The sequence below is a fragment of the Peromyscus maniculatus genome, chromosome 7 (genome assembly GCF_049852395.1).
Source record: "Peromyscus maniculatus bairdii isolate BWxNUB_F1_BW_parent chromosome 7, HU_Pman_BW_mat_3.1, whole genome shotgun sequence".
Taxonomy (NCBI): Eukaryota; Metazoa; Chordata; class Mammalia; order Rodentia; family Cricetidae; genus Peromyscus; species Peromyscus maniculatus.
Genome location: NC_134858.1, coordinates 62,767,667 through 62,790,141, shown reverse-complemented (window position 1 = coordinate 62,790,141; position 22,475 = coordinate 62,767,667). Strand labels below are relative to the sequence as shown.

The 22,475-nt window shown below is 40.6% G+C and overlaps 1 protein-coding gene across 3 annotated transcripts in view; it reads right to left on the bottom strand.

Moving 5' to 3' along the window:
- The window catches only part of Clpx (caseinolytic mitochondrial matrix peptidase chaperone subunit X), a 35,450-nt gene that overhangs the window by 1,879 nt on the left and 11,096 nt on the right, over nucleotides 1-22,475 (bottom strand). Inside the window, exons 4-13 of one of the 3 annotated variants that reach the window (XM_006979334.4) lie at nucleotides 16,542-16,696; nucleotides 15,005-15,164; nucleotides 13,653-13,694; nucleotides 8,866-9,042; nucleotides 8,225-8,389; nucleotides 7,138-7,226; nucleotides 5,402-5,566; nucleotides 4,620-4,919; nucleotides 3,088-3,180; nucleotides 53-159 (exon numbers count right to left, since the gene is read on the bottom strand). In XM_006979334.4, the coding sequence (XP_006979396.1) occupies nucleotides 53-159; nucleotides 3,088-3,180; nucleotides 4,620-4,919; nucleotides 5,402-5,566; nucleotides 7,138-7,226; nucleotides 8,225-8,389; nucleotides 8,866-9,042; nucleotides 13,653-13,694; nucleotides 15,005-15,164; nucleotides 16,542-16,696 (1,453 nt within the window). Of the gene's footprint in view, nucleotides 1-17; nucleotides 160-1,443; nucleotides 1,591-3,087; nucleotides 3,181-4,619; nucleotides 4,920-5,401; nucleotides 5,567-7,137; nucleotides 7,227-8,224; nucleotides 8,390-8,865; nucleotides 9,043-13,652; nucleotides 13,695-15,004; nucleotides 15,165-16,541; nucleotides 16,697-22,475 lie in introns of those variants that run through there. The other 2 variants (XM_015998023.3, XM_015998024.3) reach the window with 2 other exon arrangements.

Genomic DNA, 22,475 nt, shown 5'->3' with positions numbered 1-22,475 from the left:
GCAGTAAGGACCGTAACTTTTAGCTCTACTCTGGCTTGAGAGGATGGTTTACCGAATGTATCCTGGTTCCTTTTTCCCTTCTACTACTTCTTTGTCAACTTCCACACATACAATGTCAGAATTAGGAACTTCGAACATTGGTTCCAGTAACAGCTTCTCCTAAAGAGAGAAAAGGTAAGAAATTAGGAGGAAAATTGTATACAAACATTTCAATTTTAATCAATGTAAAAGCCTTCCTATTTGTTATATTAAAACAGCTTCTAATTACTTTCAGGTCATTTTACAAATAAGTCAGCTGCCTACTGTCCTGCCTCTCTAGGCACCATGCACACACAAAGCCTGTACTTTCAGACTCAGATGCTGCTGCCCAGCATGCCTAGCCTTTTCTATGATATGACTGAGGCCATCAACTAATAACCCTTACTTTTATGTCCATTAATCCTAAAATCACTTCTACCAAATTCTTCAATTTCAAACTGATTCAAATGAACATCTGCCTCAAGTGCAGCAGTAGACCTTAAGAAAACTTTAGAAAACCAGTTTTCCTATAGGAGGGGTGGAGGGAATTGCTGACACATCCAATTTTCCAGGCATGTCAACGCAATGGCCTGTTCTTCCAATTTGCGTGTCTATGTCTGTAATACCTTAACCACCAGGGCCTCACCACACGGTAGTGTCAAACTGCTTGTGGTAAATGCATGGTTCACAACTGAAGTCATACTGAGATGAGGCTGGGACAAGAGTGAAATTCTTAACAGGGAAGATAATCCTATACTTGCTTTGGGAGAAGACAGTGAAACAGTAATCCATGCCAGATCTGGGAAATAGGGCAGAGAAATTTCAAGAGAGGAACAAGTGAGGTCAGGAAGTCTGTGTCCTCCCTAGGGTCTCTAAGAAAAAGCTCACAGCACACTGGAAGCACAGGGGCTAAAATGGGGATTTCAACAGGTCTGAGAAGGAGTGGTCAAAGGCTATGTGTAACGCTGGACATGGTAGTACATCTGTAATCGAAGAGCTTGTGAGACAGACACAGGAGTTCAAGGCCATAAACGGCTGCCCGTTTGAGACCAGCCTGAGCTACATGAGATCTTGCTCTCTATATGCCCCATCCCACCCCAAATTGCCCTGTAGAATTTTCTCAAATTCTCCTTCCAATGATTCAGATTTTCTTTTCCTTTCTTTCTTTTTTTTTGAGACAGGATCTCTTTACATAGACTTGGCTGACTTACAACTCATTATGTAAACCATGCTGGCCTCAAATTCAGAGCTCTGCCTACCTCTGCCTCCCAAGTGCTGGAAGAGGTATGTGCTACCATACCCAGCTGATTCATATTTTCTGTATTTCTTCAATATAGTGTGTGTATGTGCCCTTGGTTGCAAACACCTTAAACTTTAAGGCTTACAGAGTTCTTTTTGTTTACAATTTTGACTTTCTTTTCTTTCTTTTCTTTTTTTTTTTTTTTTTGAGGCCATGTCATGCTGTCTGCAATGGGGATTTCAATGAAAGCCTCACACATCTGTTTTATGTTCCAGTTTTATGTTTAATCTAGCTATGGCTTTCAAAGCATCCTCAGTAACATTCAGTTCACACTACAGACAGATAAAAGACAAATGAAAACTTAAGCTAGTCTTTGGCAATCTTTTCCTAAAACAGTAAAACTGCATTTGATCTACTAACTGTAATGATTATTAATCTTCCCAGAATCACAGAATTTTATGACTAAATGGAACCAATGCCTATTTCATAGACAAGTTCCAGAAAGTTAAGTAAACTGAGACTCAGAAACAAGGCAAGAAGAGGTTGATGACAGGCTGGCCTTGACTGAACTCACTATATAACTGAGAAGGCATGATTCTCCTGCCTTCACCCCTTGAGTATTAATTAGCATTACAGATATGAGTCATCCTACCTAGCTATATGATGCTCGGTGTAGAACTGATGGTTTCTTGCATTCTAGCAAGCACTCTACTTTCTGAGCTACATCCCTAGCCCAAATTTTGTGTGTGTGTGTGTGTGTGTGTGTGTGTGTGTGTGTGTGTTCTAAAATTTGAACCCAGTACTTCATGCATGCTAAACGCATTCACACTATTTAGTCATGCTTACCAGTCACAAAATACCTTTCTCTGGGAGATGAAGCAAAATAAAATCTGACTACCCCATCAGTTCTATACACACACACACACACACACACACACACACACACACACACACACACACACACAATAGAAATAAAAAAGCTTTAGCACAGATCTCTAGATAGTACTTCCAAAAGACAAACAGGAAAGCTTAACAGTCTCAAGACTTGGACAAAGGGTAAGGGGAGATATCTCAGGGAATAACGCACTGAGTTCAGATTCCCAGCACCTACATAAAAGTTCAGTGCGTGTGGCAGCCTATCTATAACTTTAGTGCCTGAGAAGCAGAGAAAGCAGATCCCTAAGACAAGCAGGCTAGCTAAACTATACAAGTTGGCAAGCTCTAGGTTGAACACACACACACTATATTGAAGAAATACAGAAAACATGGATCAGCTGGGTATGGTAGCACATACCTCTTCCAGCACTTGAAAGGCAGAGGTAGGCAGAGCTCTGTGAATTTGAGGCCAGCATGGTCTACATAATGAGTTGTAAATCAGCCAAGTCTATGTAAAGAGACCCTGTCTCAAAAAAAAGAAAGAAAAAGAGACCAATTCTCAGTAAATAAAATGGCGACACCTGTAGGGGCATGGTCTTTTAATCTCAGTACTTGGGAGAAGCAGGCACATCTTTGTGAGTTTCAGGCCAGCCTGGACTACAAAGTGAGTTTCAGGACAGCCAGAGCTACATACTGAGACCCTGTCTCAACATCCACCCACTCTGCAAAAAGGAAAACACCCAACATCAACCTCTGGCCTCCAGGAACACGCATCACGCATCTGCATGTGTGTGAACACACACGCGCGCGCGCGCGCGCGCACACACACACACACACACACACACACACACACACACACGCGCGCGCTGGCAAGTGTAAAATAAAACAAAACACCAAATTTAGATCAATGACAATCTAGGGGGTTTGCTGATAATTTTTTAACTCCAACTTACCATTATGGACCGAAGACCTCGTGCACCTGTTTTTCGTTCCAGTGCCAATCTAGCTATGGCTTTCAAAGCATCCTCAGTAACATTAAGTTCACACTACAGATAGAGAAAAGACAAATCAGAACTTAAGCAAGTCCTTGGTGATCTTTTCCTAATACAGTCACATAGCATTTGACCTACTAACAGTAGTGACCATTATTAATCTTCCAGATTCACAGATTTTTATAAATAATAGAACCAATGACCATTTCAAAGATAAACAAGTTCCAGAGAGTTCCGTAAACTGAGACTCAGGAACAAGGCAAAAGATAGAGGCTAGGCTAGCCTCTATCTGACAGACCTTTACCCTTGCAGACTAGATAATCACCATCACTGAGACCTCACTGCAGATGGTTTTCATTTGCTGTAGTTCTACTAGGGGCTGAACACAGGGCCTTGCCCTCCACCGCCAAGCTACTCCCCTAGCTGTCTAAGTGCACGTTAAAGAGTGTAGCACTCTCACCCTATATTTTAAAAAGGCAAAATTTCAGAAAAGTCTGTCATTTTCATGATGTTTTAGAATGTCATCTTCATGGTGAGATGGTGACATATGATCTAGAGGCAGGCAGATCTCTGTGAATTCTAGGCCAGCCTGGTCTACCAAGTAAGTTTCAGGACAGCCAGGGCTGTTATACAGAGAAGCAGCCCTGTCTCAAAACAAAACAAAACAAACAAACAAACAAAAACAAACCCAAAAAAATCTACCAAAACAAACAAACAAAAACCCCTAGATTGTCATCCTCAAGTAGTATGCTTTTAATCAATTAACCAATAGTAGTATCACTATTATGAGTCACAAGTTTGTTCCACAGGCTACATATGTAGCTCAGTGGTAAAGTGCTTATATGGAAATGGAGATAAAACTTATATTTAGAGATGCTAAGTTCATAAAATTCAAAATATTTTTTATCTGACTGGATGTGCTGGCTAGAGTGACCTCCATGTTTGGATGTAAGAACTAATAAATTTGCTGGGCGGTGGTGGCGCACGCCTTTAATCCCAGCACACAGGAGGCAGAGGCAGGCGGATCTCTGTGAATCTGAGTCCAGCCTGGTCTACAAAGTGAGTTCCAGAAAAAGCTCCAAAGCTACACAGAGAAACCCTGTCTCAAAAAAAAAAAAAAAAAAAAAAACCCAAAACAAACAAACAAACAAAAAAACCTAATAAATTTACTTAGGTAAAGTATATAAAAATATACACAATATACACAGTATGTGAACAGTAGAAGCACTTAGAATAACAAAGCTGAAAGAACAATTCTGTGTATTTGGCTTGGAGAAGCTGAGGTAAGCTGACACTTCTCTGTATCTCTGTATTTCATGCTCCAGTGGTCATTTTAATGCTGAATGTGACACACTGTGTCTTCCTCATCTACAATAAGTGAAGAATAAGATGGTAATGTAGATGAATGGCTTCTCTTGTAATAATGTGGGCTAACTTAATAGAATTCTAATATAGAAAAGAATCACAAATTAAAGGAAAAAGGCAAACCTTACCTTATCCATGCTGAATAAGGCCTGATATTGAGGAATAACTGCATTACGTGGCTCGGTTAGTATTTGTACAAGTGTCTTCTCATCTAGACTATGCAGAGGAACCACCACGGGTAACCGTCCCACAAACTCAGGTATCATGCCAAATTCAATGAGATCTCTGGCTTCCACATGACGGAGTAATCGATCTTTTTCTTCAATATCTTGATGAGTATTGGACTCTCCACTTCGGTTAGCAAGGTCTGCAGCAGCTGCAGCCCGCCTGCCCTTCCCCAGATTGGACGGTGTTCCAAATCCAAGGTACTATCCAAGAAACCACAGAGGTTATAAACAGTAGATAGATGGTGCAAAAGTGCTTTACATCTATAAGTCCCATATGAAACAGGGTCACAGAGGTTAAGTACTTTGGCCAAGGCTTGTTTCTCTAAGTAGCAAAGCTAGGTCTTAAATTTCCCACTAAATTCACAGTTAAATGAAATGACTTAATTCCCAATAGGTTAAAATTATGTGGCAAATCCTCTTTTGACTCGTTAAATAATCAACTTTAACATTACACTTAATTTTACATATTATGTCTACCATCACGCATAACTAATTCATGGGTATTTGGGAATCATATTCCTTATTACTCTAAAATTCAAACAACTAGGAATATATATTAGATCTTTCTAAGAAAATCCAACAGCTGGTAACCAGTAGACATGAGAACTGAAGCTGAGTGTCCATCCAGTGAAACTTTATGTTTCTCATGAAGAATTTCAAAGGAAAAGCTCAGAAAAACTTACTTTTTCATTTTTCCTTCTGCTGATGATTCTGTCTAAGCCATTAAAAGCACCAGATGCTACAAACAGGATATTTGTTGTATCAACTTGAACTGTCTCTCCACGTAGTTTTCGAGAATTCTTTTCTGGAACATTGACTATTGTGCCTTCTAGAAGTTTTAATAAACCCTGATAATGAATGAATTATAGCATTACCATACGTAAAGACATTATTATACATCAAACAATAGGATTCAATGGGGGAAAATAATACATGGTCATGGTCAATGAGTGTAACTAATGAAAATTCCTCCATTTCTATAACCCCAAATAAAAATAAATTGCATTTATCACTTTGGAACTTCATAAATAAATTGCAACCTAAGGAAGTTGACTTTGATGGTAGAGCCTCCCTCCCCTGCCCCCCATCCTCATGTCTCTATGTAGCCCAGGCTGGTCTCAAACAGTGATTCTCTTGCCTCAGCCTCTCCAAGTGCTGGATTACAGGCAAGAGCCACTTTACCTAGCTTGATGGTAAACGCTTAATAAAGACAGAATGGTGGCTCTGTAAAATGGTAATAAAATAGTGCAAATATTCAAAATTGAAACATATCGATCTTTCACATAAATTCTTTAATTCTAACTTAATTCTATAGTCAATGTTGAGTATATTTTGAGATGTCTTCATAAAAAAATTATTCAGCATAGTTGGTAATAGTCATAATTCTGTGTCTGTCAAAAAAAGTTGGTTTGGCACAGCTAATTGCCATTAGAGAATAAGTTTATTAAGGTGACCAATAGATCATTGTGACTTTAATTATGATTCTACAAGAAATGAAAGGCTATTTTATACCATCTTCTTTAGGAGACAGTGTGTCATGGAGCTAATCTCAAGCTTACTATGTAGACAACGATGACACTGAATTCCTGATCCTCCTTGCTGCACCACCCAGGCCAAGAGATTACAGATGTGTACATCTGCTTTCTTTTCTGTCTCATCTCTCCTTTCCTGTTTCTTTTGGTGCTAGGGATTGAGCCCAGGGCCTTGCGCATACAAGGCAAACAAGTTGTTTACCACTGAGCTACATCTCAGCCTTTATACTAATCCTGTAATGAAACATGGGTGGGTTATTCATACCTAGTCTTCAGTCTTCTAGAAATGTTTAAGAGGGCCTTTGAAGAATAAAACTAAAACTAATAAAGATCAATCTTGCCGGGCGGTGGTGGCGCACGCCTTTAATCCCAGCACTCGGGAGGCAGAGTCAGGTGGATCTCTGTGAGTTCGAGGCCAGCCTGGGCTACCAAGTGAGCTCCAGGAAAGGCGCAAAGCTACACAGAGAAACCCTGTCTCGAAAAACCAAAAAAAAAAAAAAAAAAAAAAAAGATCAATCTTAGCTTTTTCTGTTTTTAAAAATATTTTAAATTTCCTAAGAAATGAATGTTCTTATTTAAAATCATTAATAACCTTTTTAAAGGATCTGACCTACTTTAAATGGCATGTAAAGCTAGGTGGCACATGCCTGTAATCCCAGCATTCAGCAGGATGAAGGAATACTGCTGCAAATTCAAGGGCAGCCTGGACTACACAGACCTTGTCACAAAAAACCCAAATTAAATAAATAAATAAAGTGGTGTATGATGTTTAGGGTGGGAAAAATAAAACAGAATCTAATTAAATGTGAAACCAAACGTACAATACTTGGGAAGCTGATGTATTCCCTTCTTTTTAGTGGGCTTGAACAAAATATTCAACTGCTTACTTGCTGAACGCCTTCTCCACCTACATCCCGTAACTGATGAATGCCTGGCACACTGCCAATCTTATCTACTTCATCCAGAAAGACAATTCCTACAATTTAAGGAGGATTCTATTTATAATAAGAAAAAGATAGGCACAAGATAGTCTCAGCTTTAAAAGACTGGATAGCTACAAAGCAAAGTAAGTCAATTTTTTTACACTTAACATTGATCATTAAGAACATACTACTATCTTTCTCATTCATCTTTTCATGTAACTATTATGGAATTGATTCTATAGCATATAATTTTAGAATGATAACCAAAATGCTCTCTGACAAAAGTCTATAGTCTATTAGTCTATATGACTAATAATGAATTCAATTTTTTTTCTTTTGGAAGGGAAGATACAGCACTGTAGGCATGAGGTATTTGCCAGAACTAGTAAAACTTCTGTTGATTCTTTCCTACCTCTATTCCCCCTAAATACAAATATATTTACTTATTTAGTGCATATATGTGAGCATGTGTATGGGAACGCACGCATTATAACAGGTGGTGGTCAGGAGACAGCCTGCAGAGTTGGTTCCCTCCATCCACTGTGTGGGCTGTGAGGAGAGAACTTAGGTCACCAGGCTTGTTGGCAAGTGCTTCTGTCTGCTGAGCCATCTCAATGACCTATCACCTAGACCTTGTCTTAGCACAGTGGTCCTCAACCTTCCTCATGCTCTGACCCTGTAATACAGTTCCTCATGTTGTAGTGACCCCAACCATAAAATTATTTTATTGTTACTTCACAACTGTAGTTTTCCTGTTATGAACACTTATCCAGCCTAAATTCTTGTCTTTGTCCCTGTCCCCAACCTTTCCCCACCCCCAGCACTGGAAATCTGGAGAGGAGTAAGAACAGGAAAACCAATGGGAATATTAAAACCTAAAAGGATAGTAACAGCCTGTTGGCACACTACCAGCTACCTTTGCAGCCATAAGACAAAGCCAACAATCATGCTAGAATGGGTAACATCAGGTACTTTCCAATAATTGGAAAATGTTAGCCCTTGACTAACATTGCTTTCCAGAGACACTTCAACAGCTACACTTAGAACATACCTTGTTGTGCTTTCTCTACATTGTAATTGGCATCCTGGAGCAGTTTGGCGATCACAGATTCAATGTCTTCACCCACATATCCAGCCTGAGTCAAAGTCGTGCAGTCACAGATAGCAAAAGGAACATCAAGGCATTTAGCTAAAGTTTGTGCCAGCAGAGTTTTACCTACAAACAAAAACAGTAGCTAAAAAATACACTGTCTTACAATTTTTCTACAAAAATAAACAAGTATATAATGAAGCCTGAAACATTCTTATATCTGTTCTCTACTATATTCAGATCTTACTAACTTTATTCCTTTTACAAATTTAGAGGTTGATATAATTAATATGTTAATTAAAAAGTTAGGAATCAGCCCAAAGGGCCACACCAATATCTCAAAGTCAGTTTTAGGTCTAAATAGTGAACACTCATGATGTAGCCAGAGCAATCTTGGATACTGTTCTTTTTTGAGGCAGATTCTCATGCTGCAGACCAAGCTGGCCTCACACTTGTGGCAATCCTTTGGCATCAGCCTCTCAACTGTTCTGATTACATGCAGGCCTGAGAGCCAGGATCCACTATAGTTACAAGGTATAAGTTACAGTATCACTCTCTATTTTTAAAAAATGAGTAGTCAAGTTTCCCAAAATGTTATTTACCTGACCCAGTTGGTCCAAGCAGCAAAATATTACTTTTTTCAAGTTTTATGTCATCATGAGAAGAATCCAGCACTTCGCCTCCCCGTTTTTCCTGAGGCATTTGCTGATTAACCTGCTGCTGCATCGATGCTCCCAGGGCGTTGCCATGCGGGCTTATTCCAGCAATCTGAAGCAACTCTGGGGAAGAGATCAACTGGATTACTGGAGCGGCACCTGAAATTACTTGAGAAATGTTCCATATAATCCTGCATCCCAAACAAGCCACTACTGGAAACAAATATGCAGCACTGCTTTACAGAAAAGAGAATTTCAAATTGACCAGTGACAAGTGGTTTTGTTTTGTTTTTTTTTTTTTTAAATATGTTATTTATTCTTATTTTACGTGCACTGATGTTTTGCATGTATGTCTGTTTGAGAATGTCAGCAGCCCTGGAACTGGAGTTACAGACAGGTGTGAGCTGCCATGTGGGTGCTGGGAGTTGAATCCGGGTCCTCTGGAAGAGCTGCCAGTGCTCTTAAACGCTGAGAACTCTCTCCAGGCCCAGTGACAAATGTTAAATACAGTGAGCTTCAGAGAACTCTCCTCCTCATTTACATCAGTGTGTGAGCACGCGCTCCACAGAGATAATGCGACAGAACGGGGCTTCAGCTGCTAGCCTTCCTTTGCCTCTGAAGAGCCGCATAATCTTGCACAAGTTACTTTCTGACTCTGTTTTCTATCAACAAAACAGCATTATTACCTGTCCTATTAACTTCAAACATACAGTCGGATATTATGAGGATATAGTACAATTGATTTCAAGATAATATGCAAAATTAAGATCTGTCTGTCTTAGTTGAATGGCTTGATCAGTTTGGGAGGCAACTAGGCAGTGGGACCAAGTCCTGTGCTCATTGCATGAGTTGGCTGTTTGAAACCTGGGACACTTGGCTCAATCTGGGAGGAAGGGACTGGACCTGCCTGGACTGAGTCTACCAGGTTGATTGCAGTCCTCGGGGGAGGATTTGCCCTGGAGGAGGTGGGAATGGGGGGTAGGCTGGGGGTAAGGGGAGGGTGTGGGAGGGGGGAGAATAGGGGAACCCGTGGCTGATATGTAGAACTGAATGGTATTGTAAAATGAAAAAAAAAAAAAAAAAGAAAAAAAAAGATCTGTCTGTCTTACTTTCTGTACAAATGAAAAGCTGAACTACAGAGAAAAAGAAAAACAACGAGACCAAGTCTGGAAGAACACACTTTTAGGGAAGCAGAAGTTGGCAGATGTCTTGTGAGTTCAAGGGAAGTCGGGACCACATGGTGAGTTCCAGGCCACCAGAGTTACATGGGGAGAGAAGAACCAAGAAGAAAGGAGGAGCAGGGACAGGGACTCAGGAATCGGGTCCTAGTCTTAGTCTGGCTGCCTCCTGTTTATGCAATCATGGAAAACTGCCTAACCTCCCTGGACACGCTTCCGCTGTGACACAGGCCTTTTCCAGTCTGCTCTTCTTTTAAGAATGTTTCTTTTAGTATAGCAGGAAACCAGGTGTGGTAATCTCAGTATCAGTAACCTTATCTGAATATCTGACTTTTACTGGGTATCAACAGGATCTTTCTGTGCCCTTCAACAGACAAAATATGTTACTAGAAAAGACGATAGTGCCGGTGAAATATAAGTTTACAAAAATAAATGTTTATTCTTGTTTTCTCTTGAATAGGAGAAAAAACCCAGAGTCTTTAAAGACTATCCACCTCAGCAAATAACCAAATTGTCCCCAGTTCTCATTACTTAAGGTATCTGTGACTATGATCTACTTGGTTATAATTTTGTACTATTTTATATTTTATGTGTATGAATGTCTTAACTGCATATATGTGTACCATGTACATGCCTATGTCCCTGGAACTGGGGTTACAGATGGTTTTGAGCCACCATGTGAGTGCTGGGAATTGAACTCAGGTCCTTTGCAAAAGCATCAAGTATTCTAAACCACTGAGCCATCTCTTCAGCCCGCTGGGTTTATTTTTAAGTTGCTTCTAAGAAATGAGTTAAGAATATCATAGTGCTGTCTAGTAACCATTTTAAACAAGCCAATAGACAGAATAAATAGTTCAGCAGTCATACCAATTTTTTGTCCTATTCTATCAAGTATCACTTTGAAAAAAATCATCATGCTTAAGGCAAAAGGTATTCTAGTCATTAAGATTACTAGTGCAATATATACAGAACTCCAGTTGTAAAGACCTAAGAGTTAGTAATTCACAATATTATTATCCACATTAGGCAAGAAGAAAACATACTCTTCTGTCTGAGGTTAGTTGTTATTAGTAAAATTTTCTTTTTAGTTTCCAGAAAATCCAATTTGGAGCTGTGGTGATAAGGAAAGGGCTTGACTTTGATTAGTTCTACCCGATGGAGAAAAATTATTTAAGTAAATAATTTCCTAAAAATTACAAGAGATAGCTGGGTGGTGGTGGTGCATGCCTTTAATCCCAGCACTTGGGAGGCAGAGGCAGGTGGATCTCTGTGAGTTCGGGGCCAGCCTGGTCTACAAAGCGAGTTCCAAGACAGCCAGGACTGTTATATAGAGAAACCTTGTCTCCAAAAAAACCAAAAGAAAAAAAAGAGAGATACATAAATTACAATGGAGCTACATGATACATGTGTTTTATTTATTCAATGACAGGTTAAAACACAGCAGGAGCTGGTGTTTGGAAAAGATTAACTGATCACACATAAAACAGCACAGTGCCTATAAGATAAGGCTTATTATTATAGAAGCACTTGCTCTTATTACTGCTATTTTCCAATAATTTAATTATTCATACTAAGTCTAGAGATATAGCTCAGTGGCAGAATACTTGTTTAGTATGCATGAGGACCCAAGGTCAATCTTCAGTACTGAGTGTGTATCTTGCATGTGTATCTGTGCACCACTTGCTTGTTTGGTGCCTGTGGAGGCCAAAAAGGTCATTGGATCCCCTGGAACTAGAGTCACAGACAGTTATGAGCTGCCATTGGAGAGCAGCACTGTTCTTAGCCACTGAGGCATCTTTCCAACCCTACTAATTGTATGTCTTAATTTTATTATATCATTCATTGTACATCAGTATTTCCACAAGTTTAAAAATAACTTAATCAAGATATGGTGGCACAGCTGGGCGATAGTGGTGCACACCTTTATTCCCAGCACTCGGGAGGCAGAGGCAGGCAGATCTCTGTGAGTTGGAGGCCAGCCTGGTCTACTGAGTGGTTCCAGGACAGCCAGGGCTACACAGAGAAGCCCTGTCTCAAAGAAAAAATTAAAAAAAAAAAAAAAAAAAGGTGTGGTGGCACATATCTGTAACTTCAACACTCTACAATTCAACCTTGTCTACACAACTAGATCCTGTATCAAGCACACACATGCATGTATCCATGCACTCATTCACAAGAGACAATATAATTTTCTCTTAAAATTTTTTTTTAGTTTAGCTGGGTAATGGTGGCACATGCCTTTAATCCCAGCACTTAGCAGGCAGGCAGATCAGAGTTTGAGGCCAGCCTAGTCACAGAGCAAGGGCTACACACAGAGAAACCCTGTCTTGAAAAACACAAAGAAAACAATTTTAATTAGGCATGTTTAGTCTTGATTTTTCATTAGATTGGTTGGTTTCTCTCTATGCTATGATAGACATGTTGAAGCTAAAAGACAACTCTGAGAGTACATTATCTCCAGCAGATGGAACCAAGGTATTGAACACAGGTCGGCAAGCTTGCACATTCAGTATTTTTACTCATCTGGCCATCTTGCTGGTTCACAAAAAGGAGGCTGGAGAGATGGCCCAGTAGTTAAGAGTATATACTGCTCTTGGACAGGACCTGTGTTTGGTTTCCAGCACCCACAAAGGGTAGTTCACAACTACCTGGAACTCCAGCTCCAGGATCCAACACCTCTGGCTTCCATGGACATCTGCAACTTTGTGGAATATTATTTTAACTGGGCAAAGATGTATTACATTTGTTTATGCTGCAGAATATTAACCTTAACTGTGTAAGGGTGTGTTTCATTTGTTTATTCTGCATTTGTTTAAAAATGTAAGGATGTGTGCTTAATTATGAAAAGATATGTTGCATTTGTTTTGCCTTGCCTGCCTAAGGCACTTAATTGGTCTAATAAAAAGCTGAACAGCCAATAGCTAGGCAGAGAAAGGATAGGCGGGGCTGGTGGGCAGAAAGAATAATAGGAGGAAAAATCTAGGCTAGAGAAGAACAAGAGAAGGAGAAAGGAGAGAATGAAGGAGATGCCTGGGTCCAGGCAGGCATCCACCAGCCAGTCAGACATGAGAAGCAATGGAAGTAAGATATACAGAAGGAAGAAAGGTAAAAACCCCAGAGGCAAAAGGTGGATGAAGAGAAACAGGTTAATTAAAGTTAAAAGAGCTATCCAGAAATGAGCCTAAGGGTAGGCCAAGCATTCATAACTAATAAGTCTCTGTGCTGTGATGTGGGAGCTGGCTGTGGCCCCAAAGAAAAAGCCTGGTACAATCTGCTCTCATCTATCTTTACTTACAGAAACATACACGTGTATATAAGTAAAAATGAAGGAAACCTTAAAAAATATCAGAAATATACAAATTATGAAAAACTGTTCTAAAGTTATACATTACATATAATAGATTTATTTAAATAATACACAAGGAAGATTTAAATCCTCTTTCTTAGTAATACACAAGGTGAATGAATACATCATTGCTGCTACTGAAACGCTTCACTGAGGCAAAGCTCAGAAACAATCTCGAGTACAGACAGGACCCAAGGGAGGGGACTTACTTGTAAATCTGTACTCATCCTCCCGTCTTCTGATTTCTAACTCTAAGAAAGGAGATAAAAAGGGCAACATGAAATATTATGTACTTGTTTAGTTTGGGGCAGTCAAGACTGAATGTCTACTTCCTGCCTTTTTCCAAGTTCATTTACAGGATGTACTGTTCTCAGTTTATGAACAACTTCCATGCAACATCCTTTCTATGTTAAAGACAAAACAAAATCAAGCTTAATGATGGTTGCCCCGATACTAATAGTCAATCAGTAGAATTTAAAAATTACTATTTAAAGAGAACAATAATTTAAGGTATAATAAGAGTTAAAGTTCTTCATACTATAAATGCAAAGCCTTTTGCTCTCCCAGCACATCATACAATTTAGGTATGACTGGAAAGAACCAGACTACAGTTGGTATATGACTGGATCACGATCTTTCCTAAGTCCACCATAGGCATGACTTCCATTTTCTAAAAATAAGGTCAACTCCTATTACCACATAACTATTTTGCAATAAGCTCACCAGTGTTTTCATTAAATTCGTTATATAATTAGTAGCCACTATAAAGCATTTAGCAGAAATTTCTCAAATTGTATGATGACTAAAAGAACCTAAAATGCTGGATTATAGACCTAGATCAGAAATCAGGGCTCCCCGGACAACAAAATAAAAACCTAAATATTTACATTTTAATTGAATTGTAATTTATATAAAAATACTCTATTGTCCACAGTAAACTGAGATTGCATGTACAATAATACACTGGACTCTCGGCTAACTAGGACTCCCCTGAGAATCACTCACAAATCTGCCCTGAACCTCGCGTTCTATGGCTGGGGTCCAAGGAAGAATGAGGACTGATGCTGTGTGAACTTTTCTCCGGGGATCGGACTCAGGCAAAGGAGATTCTGTATCCTGACCCCAGAGAGTTGTCCAGAGTTGTCCAGAGCACTGCAGTGACCTGTCCAAGGTGATCTCAAAATCCAAAGACACTCAGCCTCTACTCCACAGCCTTCAAGTCTTGGTTGGTGTTTGTGCTGCTAGGGAGCAAAGGCGAGGCCTGGGAGTGTCAGGCAGGTACTCCACACCTGAGCTTGTCACACATTTCCTAAAGAGACCCTCAAGAAACACATTTTACTCTGTGACTCCAAGTTTTAAGAAACAATACTTACCTTGACTAAAAGTTAGTATTTCTTATTCTCACCTACTTAAAAAAAAATTATTGCTACTGGTAACCCACCAAAATGATTTCATGATCTACTAAGGTATAATTTAATATGTCATTAACAGTAAAATGACTTTCTGAAAAAAGAGTTACAAATAATGAGTAAGCATAGTAATCTCTATTTTGGTCACTGACCTCTGGGTGTTAACGATGTCTGCTTCTCCACCTCTGCTTGCTGTCTCAGATTAGCTGGAATATTATTATATATTCTCTTATAATGATTATACACGGCAACTGAAAGTACCTTCTTAGCAAACGACTGGCCAACAACATACTTGTCGAGGTAGTTATAAATCTGAAAAATGATTAGGTATGAAAAATTCACTATGAGCTATCATGAAAACAAACACATTACAAAACTATATACTAAACAAATTTGCTTAGAGTTTCAAATTTGAAAAAAGATTCCCATTAAAAATGAAGTGTCTGGGGCTGGACAGATAGCTCAGAATGCTTGCTGTTCTTGCAGATGATTGGAGTTTAGTTCCCAACACCCACATCAGGAAGCTCAGTACTGCTTGTAACCACCTCTAGGGAATCTGATGCTCTCTTCTAACTATCACACACACACACACACACACACACACACACACACACACACACACACACACACCCCTACACATAAATTAAAAAAGTAATCTTGAAAAGATATTCATTTACCTGGATAGCAACTTAAAAGCTTTGTTCTTTCCTTTTGGTGGGGGGCAAACAGTGCTGGGAATCAAACCTAGGGACTTGGATGTGGCTTTGTATGTTCTGCCACTGAGCCACACAACTCAGCTTTGTTAATAAAAACTAAAGTTCTGTTTGGAACCAGACATCAATTTCTTGTGTTTTTAGTGAAGAAAGTTTTAACTGGACACAGTGCTGCATGTCTGTAATCCTATCATGTGGTCGGTAGAGGCAGGAGACTCTCATGTTCAAGGCCAGACTGAGTGACAATTTTTGTGTGACTATTACTTTAGCCTTAAATTACAATTTTCAAATTTTACTTACTCCTTACAAATCATATCTCTGCATTACTAAATTTGCCACAGTACACATGGAAACAGACACCCATGAATGCCCTAAACACAGCAGAATACAATGAAGCAGAAAATAAGAAGTAGCGTTAATTGTGCAGACCACAGAAAGATGGCCAGAACAGAGACCACAGGGCCAGGAAGTAAGACCTTCTGGGTTCTCAAAAGTACACACTATGTATTCAAAAGAACCAGTGCATACTCTGTCATATTTGACAGGACCAAATCACACTGTCTGAAATTTCTAGAAAGAGTCATCAAAACCATGTGTACACATAGAGCAGCCCTGAAAGTCGTCTTCTGATCTGCACACACACACACCATGAGCACATGTATGTGCACATTTTCACACACACACACTAAATTAAAAATGAAAAGACTCATAGAGCTAGGCACAGTAGCATATGCCCATAATACCAGCACTTTAAGGTGAAGGCTCCAGGATCAGAAGCTCATCTTCAACTACATAGGGAGTTCAAGGTTAACCTGGGCTATGTGGGACATGGATCTCAAAACAAAACAAAACAACCAAAAGAGGTAAAAACTTATAGACTTATTTAGATAGTGTCAGGGTTTAACATAAACAGGAAGAGTGAAGGAATGGAGTGTTTCGGGATAAAAGGCCTCAAAGATGGAGGAAAGGCTTCTACCTTTTTGGGGGGCGGAGGTGGCTTCTGCTGGAATGCCAACTTCACAGCCTCGGCTGCTGACTCTGGTTCTTTAACTATGCTTTTCTTTGAGTCCGCTTCTGATAGCACAACAAAAAAGTGATGACATTTTTCACACTTGACAAAACGGGTGGAAGCTGAAAAAGGTCAAGAGAGAAAAACTTTAGAAATAATTTCAATAGAGTCCACCTTAAAAACTTACTGTATCTAGCACTAGGTAGGCAGAGACAAGTGGATCTCTGAGTTCAAGGCTAGCCAGGGATACAGAGTGACTTCGAGGAAAGGCTCCAAAACTACAGAGAAACCCTATCTCGAAAACCAACCAACCAACCAAACACAAACAACCTTGCTGTAGGGCTGAGCTGTGCCTCAGTGGAACAGTGCCTGGGCTAGTTGACTTGTTACCCCCTGGCTGTGGCAGCACATACATTCAGGTATGTGCTTCTAAGCCTGAGTCCAATCGCTAGAACCCACATGGTTGGAGAGCGCCGACTACCAAAGATATGACCTGATCTCTATACATGCACACACATAAAAGAAATAAATGTATTAAAAACAAACTATTTTATTCATTTCCATTAGGTTCTTTTCCTGATCTAATATTCATTAAGAGTTGGCTGCAGCCAGGCAGTGGTGGCGCACGCCTTTAATCCCAGCACTCGGGAGGCAGAGCCAGGCGGATCTCTGCAAGTTCGAGGCCAGCCTGGTCTCCAAAGCGAGTTCCAGGAAAGGCGCAAAGCAACACAGAGAAACCCTGTCTCGAAAAACCAAAAAAAAAAAAAAAAAAAAAAAAAAAAGAGTCGGCTACAATCCAGCTATCCACATTTACTAGAGATAATTTTTAAAACTAGTTTGAGAATATAGACTAATTATTTACTGAAATATTTTAATAAACCGTAACAAGAGTGTAAGTAAATTTTCTATCTTTTTTATGAAAAATTTCAGTACTTAAGTTGAGATAAAATGATTTTAACTGCTGAAAATGTAAGCGATACATTTATTTTTCCTCAGATATGATTTCTGTTTAGCCCTGCCTGTCCTGAAATTCCCTCTGTAGATCCACCAGCCTCTGCCTCCTGAGTGCTGGGACTAAAGGTGTGCGCTGCCACCACCGCCTGGCAAGAAGATATGTTCTTTAGATTCCCTTGCACATATGATCATTTCTCAAACTTCTTGCAGTAGACAGGAATTAACCCAGAGATCCATGATAATGTGCAGAAAGAGGCTTTGGGGCACTCAATCCTAAATGGAAACAAACCCCTCCCCTCAAGGCTCAGGATCTATGCAGAAGAGAGATGAAAAGATTCCAAGAGCCAGCGGTGATGGGGGGGGGGGAGGGAAGGAGGGAGGGAGGGAGGGAGGGAGGGAGGGAGGGAGGGAGGGAGGGAGGGAGGGAGGACTCTGAGGGACCAGCGTCTTCGGACACAGCAGGACTGATGCTTGTGTGGAGTCTGACTGTGTGGCAGCATGCACAAGGCCCACACAGGTTAAGTCAACACAGGAAGCTATCTGGAATTGGTAGCTGCTGAGAAAAGGAAAATCACTTTTCTCTAATGGAGCATCACTAGGTATATCAACCATACTTGTTCAAGAGTAGTTAGCCATCACAAAACAAACTCACCAATATTTTTGTGGCCTTTTTGTTTGTTTTGGCATTGTCTTATTAGTTTCTTATTTGTTTTGATTTCATTTCTGTGGGGGTATTGGGATTTTGTTTCTTGTTTTCTTGTGTGTGGATAGGGAGATAGGAAGATCTGGGAGGAGCTGAGAGAGGAGGACAAACATAATCTAAATATATTGTATGCAAAAAATTTTAATTAAGGAGAAAAAAGATATTCTAGGAGCTGGAGAGATGGTCAAGTGGTCAAGAGAGTAAACTTCTCTTATAGAGAACCTGAGCTTGTTCACAGTACTCACCGAAGGAGGCTCACAACCACTTGTAACTCCAGCTCTAGGGGGGTCCAATGCCTCTGTGGGTACTTGTACTCATGCAAATACCCACACAGAGATACATTACACATATCATTAAAATAAATCTTTAGGAACTGATTTTTAAAGAGAAATGGCTCAATGTTTAAGAGCATTGTCCATTCTTCTACAGGACCCGGGTTCAATTTCCCAGCACCCACATTGTTGGGTGATTTCCTACAGAGCTGCATTGGGTTTGATTCTGGAGTGCTAGCTAGCACCTAGCTTTGATCTGCCTTTTGTGATTGCTACCTTCTGTCTCTGGTACCTTCTATTTGAAGTCTTCTCTGAGAGTTTCCTAGGGGTTCAAAGCCTATGTAAGTTGGTTGAGGGGCAACTCAGAAAACCAGTATTCCTTAACTGAGAATTTGCATTTGGCATTGTCCCTTTGGGGAGCTTAGATAAGAGGTTTTGGGATACAAAAATTAACTTGTTTAAGGTGTAAATTGAAAAACAATTAAAAAAAAGTCCTTTTTTTTTTTAAATTAAGAAGTTTTCTGTTCATTTTACATACCAACCATAGGTGCCCCTCTCCTCCTTCCTCCCCCACCCCACCCCCACACCCCACTCCACCCCTACCCCCACCCCCTCCCCGCCATTCCCACCTTCTCCAAGGCAAGGCCTCCCATGGGGAGTCAGCAGAACCTGGTACATTCAGTAGATGCAGGTCCAAGCCCCTCCTCCCTGCACTAAGGCTGTATAAGTTGTCTCACCATAGGCACTGGGCTCCAAAAAACCCACTCAAGCAGCAGGGACAGACCCTGATCCCACTGCCAGGAGCCCCTTAATAAGCAGATCGAGCTAAACAACTGTCTTGCCTATGCAGAGGGCCTAGTCCAGTCCCACAGACGCTCCACAGCTACTGGTCCACAGTTCATGAGTTCCCACTAGTTTGATTTTGTTGTCTCTGTACATTTCCCCATCATGATCTTGATGCCCCTTGCTCATAGACTCCCTCTTCTCTCTGAGATCTCCATGAGCAAACGGGGGGGGGGGGGGGGGGGGGGAAGGAGTGAGGAAATGGAGGGAAGGGGATGGGGATGAGATCATAAGGGAACGGGATGGTCAAGCTGGAATAGGGACAGAGTGAGAGAGCAAGAAAAGAGATACCATGATAGAGGGAGACATCAAGGGAACAGGGAGAAACAGGGAGCTAGGAAAGTTTCCAGGAATCCACAAGGATGACCCCACCTTAGACTACTAGCAATAGTGGAGAAGGTGCCTGAACTGGCCTACTCTGGTAATCAGATTGGTGAATACCCTAACTGTCATTATAGAGCCTCCATCCAGTAAATGATAGAAGCAGATGCAGAGATCCACAGCCAAGCACCAGGCTGAGCTCTAGAAGTCCAGTAGAAAAAAGTCCTTTTTAAGCTATGAGGAGTCAGTCCAGAAAGATTGACTCCCTTGCAGCTGGAAAGGCTTATTTTCTCCTCCAAGTGCCTCAGTATCTTGATTCCACTAACCCACATGAACCCACACCCCATATACAACACCACACACACAGTGGGTCACAATTGTCTGTAACTCCTTAGTTCTGGGGGATCCCACACCCTCTTCGGGCCTCTGTAGGGACTGCACACATGTAATGCACAGACATACATGAAGGCAAAATACCCATACACATAAAATAATTTTTAAAAAATTATTCTCAAAAAATAAAATGAATCTTTAAAAAATAAAACATTTAAAAAAGATATTCTATTAAAACAACAACAAAGTGTTGTTTTGTTCCAGTAGCAAATTTTAAATTAAGGACTGACTCATAAATACTTTGTATTTACTGATCACCAATAAATGTTTAAAGAAATATCAAGCCATCAAATCCACAAAGCAACACAAGTTCAAATATATAATCACCATTTCCCATTAAAGAGAAAACAGTGAGCATCTTTGTTTTCTAATAAGGTGCAAGTTCACAGCTGCTACTGATGGGAAACAGGGCAAGGATTAAAGGGCAGAGAAGCGTCTCATCCAGTTCAAGCTGTGTAACAGGAAAATCTGGCTTGGAAACAAATGACCAAAGTATTTCTCTATGGAAATTAGGTCAAAGGGAAAGAGATTAAACACCAACATATCTCATCTGTGCTTGATTCTGAAAGGCTGCTTAAATTTAACTAGAGGGGCCAGGCAGTGGTGGTGCACGCCTTTAGTCCCAGCACTTGGGAGGCAGAGGCAGGTGGCTCTCTGAGTTCCAGGCCAGCCTGGTCTACAGAGCAAGTTCCAGGACAGCCAGGGATACACAGAGAAACCCTGACTCAACAAAACAAAACAAAAATTTAACTTGAATATTGGGTTTGCAATACAAGTTTACAGTGAAACATGTTCGGTATATATTCAAGTTCAATGACTCAATTTTACTTATTAAAATACTATGGAGGTGACATGAATTATAAGGCAGAATTTTTAACTCTTAGAAATACCTTAACGTGGCCATACATTCCCACGGGCTGAAGGCCTAGGCAGAGCAATAGGGGGAAAAGTGAGCTGACCCAGAGGGTAACAGTGCACGCTGTCAAGATCAATGGCCTGAGTTTGACCTCTGGGGTCCATATAAAGGTCGAAGGAGAGAACCAACTCCTTCAAACTTCACTCAATCCTATATGTGTGAGACCACATACACACATACACACACACAATAAACAATCAAACAAACAAATAAATAAAACAAAAAAACTTAAGGGAGAAAGTCGGCAGATTGCTGGTATTCCTTTTTTCTGTCTCTGGTGGGCCATCATACATCCTCGTGGCCACAATGTCCTTGTCCAAGTACACAGAGCCAAGTAAAATGGACTGAATGTTCTGAAACCATGAACGGAAAGAAACCCTTCCTCTTTTCAAGCTGTCTGGTCAGTACCTTGTCACAGAAACAAGGAAAGTACCTGACACGGATGCAGAGGACCAGGCCACATGGTCCACAAACTGCTTGGCCTTTTCCTATAAATGTTTGCTGACTAGAGCTATGCTATGTTTAAAAGAAACTGTGTGGCAAGTATCTGGAAACGGTCGCGTACCTAGAATACATACAGAGCTCTTCAGCAACAGAGACAACCTCATCTAAAAGCCAACAGTCTTCAAATAGTCATTCACCTAGCCAAGAACACCCACAAATGGCCAAAAACACAGGAAGATACTAGACATTATAGGTCATCAGCAAAACACAAACTAGAACCACACAGTGAGTCCTCAGGGCAGTGCTCTTACAAAGTGAACACAGATTAGAACCACACAGTGAGTCCTCAGGGCAGTGCTCTTACAAAGTGAACACAGATTAGAACCACAGTGAGTCCTCAGGGCAGTGCTCTTACAAAGTGAACACAGATTAGAACAACACAGTGAGTCCTCAGGGCAGTGCTCTTACAAAGTGAACACAGATTAGAAGAACCACACAGTGAGTCCTCAGGGCAGTGTTCTTACAAAGTGAAGGACGGCAATTCCCAGACTCTAGAACCTTATTGTGTATGTGTCAAATGTATCTAGAAAATTTCATCATTCACTTCCACCACTTTCACTCTATATTGTGATCCAAATTAAACTTTATTCAGGTTGATTCTCTCTTTTACCAGTTAGATCCATGAACAATATCTTCATATTCAAACCGTTCAATAAAGCTACTTTAAAATTATTATATAAGCAGCGGGGTGTGGTGGTGGTGGTGGTGGTGGTGGTGGTGGTGGTGGTGGTGGTGGTGGTGCACACCTTTAATCCTAGCCCTCAGGAGGCAGAGGCAGGTGATCTCTAAGCCTGAGAATAGCCAGGTCTATAGAGTGAGTTCCAGGACAGCCAGAGCTATGTAGGCACTGTCTCAAAAAAAAAAAAAGTCTTCCCAAAACTATAAAAATATGCCATATGGGCCAGGCAGTGGTGGCGCATGCCTTTGATCCCGAGGCAGAACCAGGTGGATCTCTGTGAGTTCAAGGCCAGCCTGGTCTACAGAGATCCAGGACA